The sequence below is a fragment of the Sphaerodactylus townsendi genome, linkage group LG06 (genome assembly GCF_021028975.2).
Source record: "Sphaerodactylus townsendi isolate TG3544 linkage group LG06, MPM_Stown_v2.3, whole genome shotgun sequence".
In the NCBI taxonomy this organism is placed as follows: Eukaryota; Metazoa; Chordata; class Lepidosauria; order Squamata; family Sphaerodactylidae; genus Sphaerodactylus; species Sphaerodactylus townsendi.
The window spans coordinates 105,813,117-105,828,888 of record NC_059430.1 but is presented as its reverse complement, the minus strand read 5'-3'; the positions used below and the strand labels follow the sequence as shown (position 1 = coordinate 105,828,888).

Below are 15,772 nucleotides of genomic sequence, written 5' to 3'. Positions count from 1 at the left end.
AAGCACCAATTTAACAACCGGTTCTGCCAAAAGGGTGCGAACCTGCTGAATCCCACCACTGGTCCCAATGATGAAAAAAGATGGATATAAGTAAAGCAAATGAATAATAAATAACACTGACAAATGGTAGGTTGGAGAGTGTGTGGGAAGGTGAGAAGGAAGCAGAGAAAGGTGGAGATGTGTAGACTGCCAGGAAGAGAGAAAAGAGGAAATAATGTGGGAAAGGCTACGTGGGGTAAATGAGGTATCCGTTGCGAATCCCTGAGACTTCCCCACTGTGCAGCTGGGCCTGGCCTGATGGCAGACACTGCCCAGCTGCGGTGGCACAACCGGCACAGCTTTTTCTAGTAGAGGCTGCAAGATTGGCAGATAAATGTAGGTTGGTGGGAAGGAGAAGGAGGCAGGAAAGGGGAAAGGTATGGAGGATTTCAGGGAAGGGAAAGAGGAAATAGTGGGGGGGGGGACTGGAAAATGAGATCTCTCACCCTGCAAATCTCTGGAGGCTCCTGCTTGTTCATTATATCAGTAAAATATGAAGGAAGAGTCAATTGATGAGCAACAGCTTTAGGATGGCTTTATAAAAGGAAGTGATTTACTCAATTAAATTATGGAAGTTATGGAAATAGATATAGTGGCGTAGGAGGTTAAGAGTGGCGTAGGAGGTTAAGAGTGGCGTAGGAGGTTAAGAGTGGCGTAGGAGGTTAAGAGTGGCGTAGGAACCGGGTTTGATTCCCCGCTCTGCCACCTGAGCTGTGGAGGCTTATCTGGGGAATTCAGATTAGCCTATACACTCCCACACACGCCAGCTGCGTGACTTTGGGCTCGTCACAGCTTCTCGGAGCTCTCTCAGCACCACCTACCTCACAGGGTGTTTGTTGTGAGGGTGGGAAGGGCAAGGAGATTGTAAGCCCCTTTGAGTCTCCTGCAGGAGAGAAAGGGGGGATATAAATCCAAACTCTTCTTCGTCTTCTTCTTCTTCTTCTAGATAATAGCACCGATCTTTAAAAGAATATAAGACAGATTTATGGTTGATGAGTCCATATGTGATTACACATAGTGTAACTCAGCCCTGGTGAGTTAAGGAAGCCTCCACATTCAGAGGCAATTCACCTTTGAAACTCAGTGCTACAAGCAACATCAGTGGAAGGTGCTGGCCCCGATACATGGAGGAAAGCTCTAAGTATTTCACAAGATCTTCTGCAAATGGGACTGTGCTGAGTCCATTTCTGTTTCCACTTGTGCATGGCTGGATCCAAACCCTTGAGTGGAGAGAGGTGAGTTCAAATCACTGCTCAGCCATGAAGCTCATTGGGTAAATGTTGACACATTAGATCGGTCTCTCCTAAATAGACTTCTGTGGGAGCAAACCACATCACCGTAGGCCACCCTAAACAAATGTGATTCATAACGGTAAACTATCTGTTACGTTGATTACATTTCTGATATCTCTATGCATATTGAGTAAATCAGAATCGAAAGTCAGCAACAGTCAAGAGCTCTCAACCTATCCTAACCAGCAGCATGATTTATTATTCTATGGCAGACTAGAGTTTAGAGTTCCACAGAGAAGCACATTGAGCAATAAATAAGTTAGACCTGCTCTGGTTTGAGATGCGTGTTTCAATGTAGCATGCGTACAAAAGTTTATGGTCATATATTTCCAGGTGTATTTATAAATCATCCAGCTGACGGGCCTCTCAAAGGGCCAGTGAATTTGGTATGTGTTTCAGGAATCTAAACCATATGGTTGCAAGTTTTATGCCGACCCAGAGGTACAATGTGACATCTGTGAAAAGAGCAGCAGTGTCAGCAAGAGCGGAAGAATATCTGTTTGCCTGAAAAAGATCCCAGCGTCTCTACTTAAAAAGTGTGGACAATATTGAACTTGATAGATCAGCGGTCTGGCTGAGTGCAAAGCCGTTCCATGAGTTCAAAAGTTAATGCCAGACTTTACTTATCAAGATTCAGAAGAGCAGCTGTGTCGCAGCCAAACCCGGAAGGGAGTACAGCGGCCTCTTAAAAACTAATGGATTAATGGTAGCATTGACTTTTGAGAGCTACTGCCTGCACAAACGTTTTTCACAATAAACCTGCTGCCGCGAGTCTACTTCTAGTTGTTTGCACAAAGCATTCCAGAATTCTTTCTCTCGGGATGCCAATCAGAACGATCAGCCTCAGAATCTTTAGTTAAATAAGTGAACCATCACTGATCCAGTAAATGTCATTAATGGAAATAATTACAGCATATTTTCAGTGTGCCATGTCCTTTGCCGTGGTGCTCAATTTATTATACACACACAGAGCTGGTTACACAGTCACATATATGAATCAGAAACAAGATTAATCAAGGTCAATATTGTTTACCCGGTCTGGCAGCAGCTATACAGGGCCTCTCAAACAGGTCTTTCATAGCACCTACCGACGGATCTTTTTTAAAGCAAAAAACAGTTGTCGAGGATTGAAACTGGTGCCTTGCGCATCTCAATCAGGGATCTGAACTTCTCTCAAAGATGGAGATGCTTTTGAATTCCTCATCCCACCTGTTCAGGTTCAGAATCCTGCTGCAATTTTTGCTTGTGTGAATACATGCCGTGATTTTTTTTCATATCCATGTTATTTTCCGTTTCTTTACAATGAAGCTACATTTGTCAATGAAGCTACTCCACGTGTTTATTTTATGAATAAGTAAATACTGTATGCATATACATTGGCTAAAAATGCACACTGTATATAAACAATAGAAGCTGATCTACCAAACCAACGGTGAACAATGGAGAAATGAAGCTTGGATGGAAATTTAAACCAATATAAAAGATTATAATATGAAATGAAATGAAAAGCTCCCTGTATCCAGTAGACCACTGTAATTTATATTTTAAAAACCTCCTCTTCATGTTCCACATTTGTCGGGGAGAAAGGAAAATCTTAACCTGTATAAGCTTTGAAGATACCAAAAGACCTTTTTAATGGTCTACAATATGCAATGTGTGGATTTTTAATCACCATCCTTTGTGAAAGATAGTAAAAAATCCTAATCTATAACCTTCAAGGAACAAAGCCAAACATATTATCTATCCGGACACTGCAGCATAGAACTGGGAAGCAAGATTAATGCCCCACTAAAATTTTGACCCTGGTTGAACGTCCCCACTGGGATCTGGAGGAGACCGCGAGGAGGTTAATTCATTCTCAACAAAGGACTATGCTGGACAGTTTATCACATCAATAAAGACAACATTTAATAGGGTGACTTTATTTTTCTCTTGTGAGTCAGCGTTTTTTTTGCTTGCAGCCAAAGCTGGGCTAGAATAACTTTGTGAGGTGGTTGCTATGTTCCAAATCTGTGGGCAAAAACAGGAAGAAAAATGGGGTGAGCTAAAACCTGGGGAACCCTTGAATCCTGTCCTGATATGCTGTATTTCTCTGAACTTCAAGGCAAGCTTCAAGTGGGGTTCAAGTTGACACTGCTCTGAGACTTCTGGCTTCAGTCTCTTTCACCATTCTTTCGTTTTCAACCTTCTCCCAAAGTGTGGAACCCACAACAGCCATTCACACTGTAACAATTCTGATCATTAACCTCCTGCAACTTTGCCGATTGATTTCGTTTCCTGTTTTCCAGAAGATGGGTACCTTGAGTTGCTTGTGGGGAGATGGTGACCTTTCGAAAGACAGTCCTACTCTTCACACTAGTGGTTGCTGATTTTTGCAGTGGAGGAAAGAAAGGATCAGATCTATAGCTTCAACAAGTGACCATTATTTTTGCAAACTTCCCTAACTTTCAGGCCCAGCTTCCCTAAACAGAATCTGAATACCGACTTCAGGATTTGAAATGGTAACCTGCCCAAAGATCCATCATCTTAATGCATTTTATCTGATAGTATGTGGAAGGTCCAAGTATTGTTCCTCTAGGCATTGGACGTGTCCCTCCTGTACAAACAATTCATTGAAAGGTAAAAATGCCAATTTCCCACCACACAGAGTGCATGAAATCCTGTTCCTGGAAATCCTCTATTCCCCAAGAACAGGATCTTTTTTGGGTATGTGGGTGTGTGGCATTTCAGGCTTCCATGGGAGGGGGAGAAAATGGATAATTGTACCATGGGTGGAAATCCTTGCACTTGCAGAGGCATCTAGTTTGGAGACATACCATTAACTTATCCCCTACAGATTTCTGTCAGTTCTCCAAGGATTTGACTAGGACTAAAAGCAGACAAGGGGCTGGTCTTCTTTAACTGTCTGCCCCTGTCTTCTAACATTTGCCAGGTAAGGAGCTATAGCAAGACAAAAGTTCTCCAATGATAGCAGGGTCAGGAATCAACCTGAATTAGCTTGTCATTTGTTTAGACATTTCTACCCTACTTTTATCATCATAAATGGTGCTCCAGTGTGGATTATGACATTTGCCAAAAGATAGGGGGCCCATTGTTACCTGCAGGCCTGCGGGGGTGAAGATGAGGGAGACGTGGCTTGGACTCTGAGGGCTGGTGGCATGGCTGTGGAATGCCAGGGAAGGCAAGTGCATGTGTCTGGGCTTCCCTCTCTGCTCTCCCTGGCTTGGTCTATCATGAGCTCTATTGAAGGCCCATTTATATTTATTTTATTTATACCTCACCTTTCTCCTCAATGAGAATTGAAAACAGCTTGGGCAGTTTTCTTCTATTCTGTTCTCACAACAACCCTGTGAGGTAGGTTAGGTTTTAGAGTGTGTGACGGTCCCAAGGTCACCCAGTGAACTTCCATGAAAGATTCAAACCTGGCTCTCCCAGATCCTAGTCTAACACTCTAACCACTAAACCACACTGGCTAACTTATATTTTCTGCAGAAATGGACCAGATTGGAAGGTCCTAGAGGTGATCATTCCATCCATCTAGGTATCATATCACACCTGAGCTGAAAAATATGCACTAGCTCCCGGCTGTATAAGAAATCAACTTATACTGAATCAGACTATTGCTCTGTCAGGTTCAGTATTGTTTATTCTGACCGTCATCTGTTCTTCAGGATTGATTATATCATCTGCTACTGGATCCTTTTTAACTGAAGATACCATGGACATTCTGCAAGCCAAGCAGATAATCTACCACTGAACCGTGGCCCTCCCCAATTCAAAAATGCTTAATCTTAGCTTTCACAGCACAATCCAGAGCCCCTGATGGCCCCCTACAAGAGGACTTTTCGGCAGCGCAAGAAGGCAAAAAATAAAAATCCTCCTCCCACCACCGAAAAGCCCTCCACAGGGCTTAATGGACTTATGCCACCCTTTTGGGTGGCATAAGACCAAGCCCTGGGCACCGGCATTCCAGGAGGCTGCCAAACATATCCCTGGCCATGGCTCTGGAATGCCCCTGCTACACTGGCAGAGCTGGCAGGGGAGCAGGAGTACTGATGCAGCAATCCATACTGCGTCTGGCCATTGTAGAGGGTCATGTTCGCTGCCTGCCAGTGGATTTGCCCTTCCATCAGGGTAAGTGCCCTGGTGAGGGCAAATCCACTGGCACAGTCCCTTACCACCTCCAGACATCGCTTCAGCCCCCCTCACTCAGGATTGGGCTGTAAGGCTCTAAATGGCTTAGGTGAGGAACCTGAAGAACTGCTTCCTCCTGTATTGCCCAGCCTACCAGAGAAGGCCCTCCTTACCACCTGTAACGTTCTCACTAATGTCCTACCTGCCCACTTGCCACTGATGGTCGTCTCTGCAGTCACAGGAGAATGTATGACACTAGTAGCCATTCAGCAAAGGGTGTGAGTGACTGAAATATCAATGATAATATAGCCTCTTTTTAGGCATTACATTCGCCGGTACCGAAAGGCCAACCACAGTGCATAGATCTGCTCAGTGCAATCTCGGCACCTGCATTTTGCATGCACAAACAGGTGCAATATGTGTGAACTGACCCCTGGATTTTCCAGGGCTCCGGTTTGTGTACACCGAAACTGTACACACAGCAAAATAAATGCATTGCCTTATTCATACAGCATGGCACCTGTAAGTATCAGTAGGATTACGGATAGTGCACAGTCCTGATATATGTGGTTGCTGGAAGTAACACCTGAACAGGCCTTATAGTGATAAAGAAGAAGAAGAAGAAGAAGAAGAAGAAGAAGAAGAAGAAGAAGAAGAAGAAGAAGAAGAAGAAGAAGAAGAAGAAGAAGAAGAAGAAGAAGAGTTTAGATTTATATCTCCCCTTTCTCTCCTGCAGGAGACTCAAAGGGGCTTACAATCTCCTTGCCCTTCCCCCCTCACAACAAACACCCTGTGAGGTAGGTGGGGCTAAGAGAACTCCGAGAAGCTGTGACTAGCCCAAGGTCACCCAGCTGGCGTGTGTGGGAGTGCACAGGCTAATCTGAATTCCCCAGATAAGCCTCCTTAGCTCAGGCGGCAGACCTGGGAATCAAACCCGGTTCCTCCAGATTAGATACACGAGCTCTTAACCTCCTACGTCACTGCTGGTCCTAAAGAAACATCAAAAGATGAGTAAATGATCCAACCCAACCAAATTTCTTCTGATGTGCCTGTATGTGGCATAAAATTGAAGATGTTCTTGCAGATCCAAGCATGCATGCGAATCATGCATCCAAGTTATGAAACGGGTGCATGTGGAATAAAATGTTAAAATATTCAAAATCCAGCTTTTATTGGGACTAAAGAAATTCACAATGATTTGCTGTCTGCTTTCTAACTTGACAATTTCTGCAAGAAACTTAGCAACCAAGACAGTAACCTCAGGGATACGATCATTCAGTAAAATCTGGACAATGCCATCCTTATTCATAAGGTCTTTAGACTGAGCTAGGGGGAGGATAAAGGTATTATGTGACATTGCATGCAACTGTGCCATTGCGAGATAATATGTTGAGTTTTGTCAAGGGAACGGGGAGAACATACACATGTTCCCTCTTGCAGTGGAATCTTCTGATATATTCCAGTCAGTACCTTTAAGGGAAGGGCATTAAATCGAACTGACATAAAAGCTCGGCGGTGTGAAGGAGTAACTAAGTTGTAAAGTATTCAAAGGATAAAAGGAATAGGATGGCTAGAGATGATTCTTGCCTAGGGCACTGTTTGGTTTTAGGGCTAGTCTACATTTATGTAGCTGTTAAAAGTGATAATCTGTAGCTGGATTATGCCTTGGGAGAAGAAAGCTTTATTTGGTTTTGCTGACAGATTCACAAGCTACAGCATTAGCTGATTGATTGGTGGGGCCAACTTTTATCCTTGAAAGTAAAGGGCACCATTATTTACTTGATGAAAGTATTTTGGTTCCGGTGAGGCAGCATTAAAAGTGAATTAAAAGAAGATGTTAAAGATGGCCTTTCTCCTCAAACAAAGAACAGAAGCTGGTGTTAATTAAATTGAATTCCATCTCACACTTCCCGAGATAGCCTAGCTGTTGAGGTTCTGGTGATATGAAAATGTAATTGCACATTCATTCATTACTAAAGTGTTATTGAAATGTCTTAGTGTCCAGGACATGACATTTCTGCAAATCCTGATGACATATTGTGTCCAACAACTCTTTCCATATTATACATCCAATGAAATAGGTCAGGATCCCCACCCCCACCTTTGCTGAGCAGTGGGCACTTGAGGGATTTTGACATGAGATGGTGGATGCCGCAACTAGTTGGCTGCCACAGGAGGTGGGACAAGTCACTGAAAGTTTCTGAAAAGTAATAGGAAATTCCAGACCAAGTTTCCTCTTGGGATTGAGGCGGCTGTCTCTGTACGGCCCCTTCCGCACATGCAGAATAGTGCACTTTCAGTCCACTTTCACAAGTGTTTGAAAGTGGATTTTGGTATTCCGCACAGTAAAATCCAGCTGCAAAGTGGATTGAAAGTGGATTGAAAGTGCATTATTCTGTATGTGCGGAAAGGGCCTACGAGTACTCCCAGCACTTGCAAAGTCTGAATATCCAATTCAATAGAGGAAAGCCAGGATTAGTTCTTTGCTTTAGGGGACAAGGAAGTAGGCACAGAAGAACCCACCAGCAGACAGCATGCTGAAGCAAATTGTTACCTTTGGCTCTTGCCAGAACAATCAGCAAGTCTGCTCATGAATGTTGTCAGTGTTTTACTGACTCGTCTCTTTTGATTTTCACATGAGCTGGACATTCAGAAATTGATGAGTCCTTTTCCAGTGAAGTTTCCTCTCTAATAAGGGTACAGAAGCAAAGCCAACTGAAACGGGCAACTGTACAGCTTAGAAGTGACTTCTCAACAGAACTGTGGTATCAGCTTGTATCCAGCATAAGTGATTTTATTATTGTAATGAATGAAAGGTAATTTATTTACTTACTTCATGCCTCATCTTCCTCCCCAATGGGCACCCAGCAATCCTGTAAGGCAGGTAAGGCTGGGAGAATGTGACCATCTCAAGGTCACCCAACAAGCTTCCATAGTGGAGTGGAGACTCGAACCTGTGTCTCCCAAATGCTTGTCCAACAATGGCCTTTTCCACACCAACCTTTTAATAGGTTTCGAGGCAGGAAATAAAACGTTTCCTCCATGGAGTTCCACATGGTTTTAACCCCCAAATATTTTCTTTCCAGCCTCAGAACACTTTAAATTAATCCCCTTTTGAAATGATTCTCTGGCTGAAACATTTTGAAAACCTCTTCAGTTGCTGTGTGATCTGTTGACTACATTTCCCATGCTTGTCTACTTTCCTGAACTTCCTTCTCGGTGCTATTTTCTGAGCTCACTCAGTTCCTCTTTGCCTATTTATTGCAGCATTTCTCTGTTTTCCCTTTTATTTTGGAGGGGTCAATCTTCAAAGCATCAAGTATACAAGGAGTATAAAATGCAACATGAGCCTGTGAAAGACTGAAGCATCGATTCAACACAAAACTCAACAAAAAAAGAGGGGGGGGGGGGTTTAACAGGAATCGTTTTGAGAAGGTAAGCGCAGGCATACGTAATTGTAAAAAGTGGGATTGAAAACATTTTAGAAATGTTTTAGTGGATTTTGTGTGGAAAGGGCCTGTGTAACTACTAGATCATACTGGCTCTAGAAGGTAAGAAGATGTGCTGCTTTAAAAATTCTTAATGGCTAATACTTTCCCAAGTACTATGCAAATTGATATAGTGCAAAGCTGACTGGCTGGGTGTGTGCGTGTGCGTGTGTGTATGTGTAGGGAAATGGGAGCTATGAAGAAGGATGAGGCAAAGAAAATGGTACCATGTAGGTTAGACGTTCAAAAATGTGCCCCTTCCCAACCATGCATCCTATCATTGTACTTTGCACAAAAAGATTCCTTGACAAAAAGATCCCGTCGTATCAGGTTTGGGAAATATTTTGGCAAAGCAGAGGAAAAGTTGGGACATAAATGAATGGATAATGTAATTGTTTGGGTGGCCCAAAGCAAACATGAGGTGGGGAAGCCCCCTGGAAAAGCAAATTGGCAGTAGTAGTGCTCTATAAGCTCTTTGCTACAATTTCCAGTTACACCATTACAATAGACTTTTCGCTTTTACTGTGTACCGCATGTACTCGCATATAAGTTGAATTATTCAGCACATTTTTTGTGCTGAAAAAGCCTCCCTCAACTTATATGCGAGTGAGGTGTATTTTAAACAATATTTCAGGGTTTTTACTTTGTTGGCCATCAGGGGGTGCAGTTTTTAGGTTAGCAGCACCTAAATTTCAGGCTATCATCAGGTGACACTCCTGATGATACCTACCAAGTTTGGTAAATTTTAGTTCAGGGGGTCCAAAGTTATGGACCCCAAAGGGGGTGCCCCCATCCAATGGGAGCTAATAGTAGATGGGGCTGCATTTTGAGGGTCCATAACTTTGGACCCCTTGAACCAAACTTCACTAAACCTGGGTGGTATCATCAGGATAATCTCTTGATGATCCCAAACAGGTTTGGTGATGTTTGGTTCAGGAGGTCCAAAGTTATGGATCCCCAAAGTGGGTACTCCCATCCCCCATTGTTTCCAATGGGAGCTAATAGTAGATGGGGCTACCTTTTTGAGGGTCCATAACTTTGGACCCCCTGAACCAAACTTCACCAAATCTGGGTGGTATCATCAGGAGGATCTCCTAAAGATACTGAGAAATATTGGTACTGCTAACATAAACATTCCTCCCCTGACAGGCACCCTCAAATTTTCCCCAGATTCTGCCTTTAAATCACCCCCCCCTTTCTGAGTGGATTTAAAGGGAGAATCAGGGCTTACAGAACTAGTTTACTGTTTTTCTTTGAAATAAATATTCAAAAACATTTAACCTACTGATGTCAATAAGTTTTTCCAGTTTTTTGTGGTAAAATTAGGTGCCTCAACTTACCGTATATACTCGTGTATAAGTCGACCCGCATATAAGTCGAGGCACCGCATATAAGTCGAGGCACCTGATGAGACCAGCCAGGTTTGGTGAAGTTTGGTTCAGAGGGTCCAAAGTTATTGACCCTCAAAAGGGTAGCCCCATTGGCTGGTATCATCAGGAGAGTCTTCTGAGGGTACCCTGAAATTTTGGTGCCTCTAGCATAAAAACTGCGCCCCCTGCTGGCCGGCAAAGTAAAAACACAAAAAAAATTAATGATCCACATATAAGTCGAGGGGAGCTTTTTCAGCATTAAAAATGTGCTGAAAAATTCGACTTATACATGAGTATATACGGTATATGCGGGTCGACTTATACATGAGTATATACAGTACCTCTAAATTGTGATATATTCCAAATCTACTTGCAGAAACTGGAAACTCCCTCCACCCCTGTTGAATAAAGTTCTTCATGGCTTAATATGATCTAACTGGCATAAGTAATACAACAGCATTAAAACTGTCATAATGTTACACAAGAACAGATGTATACTGAATGTACTCCCTGAGGCCAGGTTCATTAGAAAGGGATGAGGGAGAGGAATTTGCACATCAACCTCACGAGGGAAATGTTGTGCTAAAGAGCTTTCTTGCCTCGTCACGTTGCAATTCTGCGCACACTTACTTTGAAATGAAACCTGTTAAACACCCTGGGACTTACACAGACGGTCAGAAAATGCAGGATAGACAAAAGGAAGTGTTTCAATAAAAGAATGATGGGCTTTTGATGATGGGATGTAGTCATGGTAACTGATTTAGTTGATTTAAAAGGGGATTAAGTGAATTTGTGGAGGACAGGTTCTTTCATGGTTATTAGCTAGGATGGCTAAATGTTCAGAGGCATGGAGAGCCCATGTTCAAAAGCATGAATCTTCTGAATACCAGTGCTGGGGTGACAAAAACAGGGAGGTTCTGCCCTCTGTCCCCTGCATGTAAGCCACTTGGTTGGTTCCTATGTGAAACATGGGGCTGAGCTAGATGGACAATTAGTCTGATCCACCTGGACTCTTACATTCTGAGCAAATATGCACAGTATTATTGCCTTTTCCGGTGACTCTTATGTGGCCAAGGTATGACAGCCTCTGTTTAGTCACTCTAGCTTTTAGGGCAGTGCTGGCAAACCTATGACACTTGTGTCAAAGGTGGCATGCTACACATTTTTGGATGACCTGCCAGAATTCACCAGCACCCAACAACAACTATTATCCCTGTTTGACTCTGGGTCATTTTTGTAATTATTTGATTTTTCTTTATATAATATATGGCAGGACACATGGTGGGTTCTGTTTTTTTCTCAAGTAAATGAATATGCAAATAATTGTTTCTCTTTCATTTGTTTCATGCCAGCAGAGTCAAGTTAGGCATTTTCCAAATTTTTGACATTCTGAGCCCAAAAGATCCACCATCACTGTTCTAGAAACATTTCAGGCTTGATTTGATCTAGAACCCCCTTATTTCTTCTTTTTTTGGCAGTCTATGGCATCCATAACCCTCTCCTCCAATACCACATTTCAAAGAAATCTGTCTTCTTCCTGTCAGCTTTCTTCATTTTCCAGCTTTCACACCCATACATTATAATAGGGTGTACCCTATCAAACTAAACTGATTTTACTGCTTAAACAATATAAAAGGCACCACCTGTAACTTACTTAGCCCGTAAAATAGCAATATTTAACATCTTTATAGAATTTAAACATAAATTCCTTATGTATTGTTGAAGGCTTTCACGGCCAGATTCAACTGGTTGTTGTGGGTTTTCTGGGCTGTGTGGCCATGGTCTGGTAGATCTTGTTCCTAACATTTCACCTGCATCTGTGGCTGGCATCTTCAGAGGTGTGTCACAGAGGGAAGTCTGTTACACACTGTGTCCAGTGAGGGTGTCCAGTGAAGATGCCAGCCACAGATGCAGGCAAAATGTTAGGAACAAGATCTACCAGACCACAGCCACACAGCCCGGAAAACCCACAACAACCAGATAAATTCCTTAGTTTTCTACAAGCAAAATTATAAATACACTCAGGATTTCACTGCAAGCAGATGTATCCTATACTACCTTAACACATGTACCTTAGCTCAAGCTAGATGCCATTTTTGTTCTGTGACTACTGGTTACCTAGAGCTTAGATCTCAATGAGATTTTCAGAGTTTTCCTCTGAGGCTTTGGTGCACTTCCTACCCTACCTCTTTTTTATTGTTGAGCCAGGTAGGGCAATAATCTACTAGTTACCTATTTTGTTACTGAGATTAGATAATCTTCAAGGTGCAGAAGTACATCTTGAATTTAACAGTTGTATATGGCCAATTTGGCTTTAAAATAATTTCACTCATTCTACAAGGGAAAACGTTTCATAGGAGTTTTTTAAAGTCCTTTCCCAATTTTACAATTTTGCCACTTGCAAAATTGGGAAAAGGGGCCTTGGCAAAAACCAAGGGATCCTCCTCCCCATTTTCCCCATTTTTTTCTGGACCTTCATATCTTTGACGAAGAAAGGGCTTTTACATTCCTTAAAGACCCCTGCTCATCTTAAGGTCTCCTTTCGTACTGAACAACTTTGGAGTTCTAACATCTCTTTTTAAATCACCCCTCATTAGCATTGTGGGGCACTTTTCGTTTCAGATTTTTGTGTGTGTGTGAATTCTCCTAGACATGGATTTATGCCATGCGGCATTTTATGCCACAAAGGGAACTTTATTATTTCAAATCACAGAACTTGCTCACCTTCAATATTGTAACTTGCTTGGCTACGAGGAAATTGGGTTAGTTAACAGCAATCTCACTGGAGCTTCTGCTCTGTTTAACACACAGGCATGATGTGGCTCTAAGGGTGAATTCTTGGAGTTCACTGCATGAACACAGGTTGTTTCTTCTGCCCACAATCTTGGATATTCTACACTAAACATGACTCAGAAAGAGCAAAGGGAAAAAATATGCTACAATGCTTTTCACATCCTCTTTCCCCCAGATAAAGTGTGAATGGTGACTCACAGTCTCCACTAACATGTGTGTGTACGTGGGTGTGTGTGTGGGGGGGGGGGGTCTACACAGATTCTCTACCCTCAGCATGCGTTGTAAAATGTGCAGAGTAAAAAAGATCCCCTGAGGACTCTTGATTATCAAGAAATATTAACACCTGAATAACTGGCTTTTACTATGACTTCAGCTAGTCTCATGTGAAGCTCATGTAGAAAAGGCTTCAAAATACAATCCTAAAGCAAATCCAAGCATAAGATTAGATGATGAGCAATGGCATTGCATAAGAGATCATGCCGTTGACTTCCCAAGGCTAGAATTTCATCATTTATTTCAGGGTGTTTCTGATAAAGAGCATTTATCACTTTTCCACATCTATACAGTTGTTGGACATGTCTTCTTATAATCAGTACAACTTGATTATCAACCAAATCCAAGAGCTAAAGGAACACAGCATGTGTAGAACACAGAGGTATAGGACTGGGCATTCTCAAATGTCACCACTGTATGTTCTTCTGAGTTCTAGGAATGGCTTCAAGGGGTTTCCTGTCCTCAACATATGGTTTTTGCTTCACAGCTGACATAAGCATGCATATTCAGTGCTCTTTTACTTTCCACACAGACCCTCACTCACATGTATACATAGTTAAAACCAACACACTGTCAAACACACCAAATGCAAGGACATATGGCAACCTTGCCTGGTTAACACCATCCTGTTTTTTCATCATCACAAACACAGAGAACAATACATCTATTATTCCCAATGCATCAATAGTATAGACTATTAGTATAGTATAGACTATACATTAGTAGAAAATAGGTCTTCTTTATGAAGATACCACACCCACCCAATAGCACACACAACATCTCATCTCTGCACAATTTTGGCACACATTAGAACAACAATCTCGCACATAGAACCACCATCTTACACAACGATGTGCCACTAGTGGTCCCTGCTCCTACAATTAATTCACAATGTCCTATTTTTTTAACCTATCATTGCACACACTACAGGAGCATAAACAAAATCCCCCACATCTGTTGCTATGCAAACTTCTAGTACTCAGAGTATACAGAAATACATATACTACAAAAATTTCCCTCCTAATGCAAAATTATCTGTCTTTCAGTGCATATTTGATTCGTACACACTCACATGCACAAACTTCATCCATCTCTCTCCCCCCTTTGTGTCTTTCCTACTTCGATTAATGTTTGTGTTACAAAGAATTCTGTTGACAGCACTGTGATCTCTCTCTCTCATAAACACACACAATCTGTAAGAGTGTTATAACAACACACTTTAATATCCAAGTTAGTGCTACACTTCAGTTCTATTAACTTTCCCACCCGCAGTCAGCATAACCCCACAGCATTTCCCCACTGATGAAAGGGAGACAAAATGTTGCAAGGGAGACATGCACAGACCTTTTAGTCCAGGAAGAAAATGGGGCTTCTCACCCGCAGCTTTGCCCTTACCTCACAATGCCATACATTACCAGGATATTCCCCAACAGCCCCACCACGCAAACCACCGAATACAGGGCTGTGATAGCAATAGCTATGATGATCGAACTGGTCTTCTTCACCGCATACGGTCTTGTATCATTGGACATAGTGAGAGAACTCGAGCTGAAATCTTGCAAGGTGCTGTTGAAGAAGTAGGCAGGGTAGGCTTCAGCACTGGGGAAGGTGGACAGCTCCATTGCGATCTGGAGCTTCTAGATGCTACCCTTTGATCAGAGGGACTGAGCAAATGGTTCGCAGTACAGATGCTTACAAGGAGCTGTTCCCCGTAGATGGTGCTGAATGAGGAGCGTTCCCTTCGCAATCTGATCGCTCTCCCTTGCAAAGTGCATCCAAATCAAAACTTGGGAAAGGGGGAACTGGCTATCAGCCCGAAGACTGGTGCTCTGAGCGGCAGCTGTTAGCCGGTAAGATCTGGCATCTATTCTAACCTGCCTTCAGTGGACTCATACAAAGCCAACGCTGCACTGCTTCCTTCCTCTGCTGATGAGCATTTGAGCGTGGGAAACTGAATTGGAAGCACTCTTTATGGTTGTGATTTTTTTATTTTAAGGGGGGGGATCTGTCATTTCCCTCGGATGCTAGAAATGACATAGTGATTGCTGATTTAAAGGGGGGTGCTGTCAATCAAAATCCTTAAGGATTGGTGGGGAGGGAAAATAATTCTGCATATTACTCTCTCTGCTGTCTTCAGAACATTTTCTCCTTAGCTAATGAATTCCAAGGGAAATTAGCATGGCTGGTCTCCAATAATGCAGATATCTATTAAAGATAGTTATCTGTATTTGGAACCAGTTAACAGGATGCAGAGGGGGAAGAAAAGGGTCTCAGTGAGAGAATTATTAAACATTCACAGCAGGCTTCTTTTTAATGGTTACCTGTAGATGGAAGATATGACCATTACAAGGTAATGCCACCAAAGATAGCTGTTCCCCCAGAA

The 15,772-nt window shown here is 42.5% G+C and overlaps 1 protein-coding gene across 1 annotated transcript in view; it reads right to left on the bottom strand.

The window, feature by feature from the left end:
• Positions 1 to 15,304, bottom strand: part of OPRD1 (opioid receptor delta 1) — an 88,374-nt gene extending 73,070 nt beyond the window's left edge. Inside the window, exon 1 of the mRNA XM_048501947.1 lies at positions 14,785 to 15,304. Coding sequence (XP_048357904.1) covers positions 14,785 to 15,011 — 227 coding nt within the window. The 5' untranslated portion in view covers positions 15,012 to 15,304. The remainder of the gene's footprint in view (positions 1 to 14,784) is intronic.
• Positions 15,305 to 15,772: the final 468 nt, after the last annotated feature.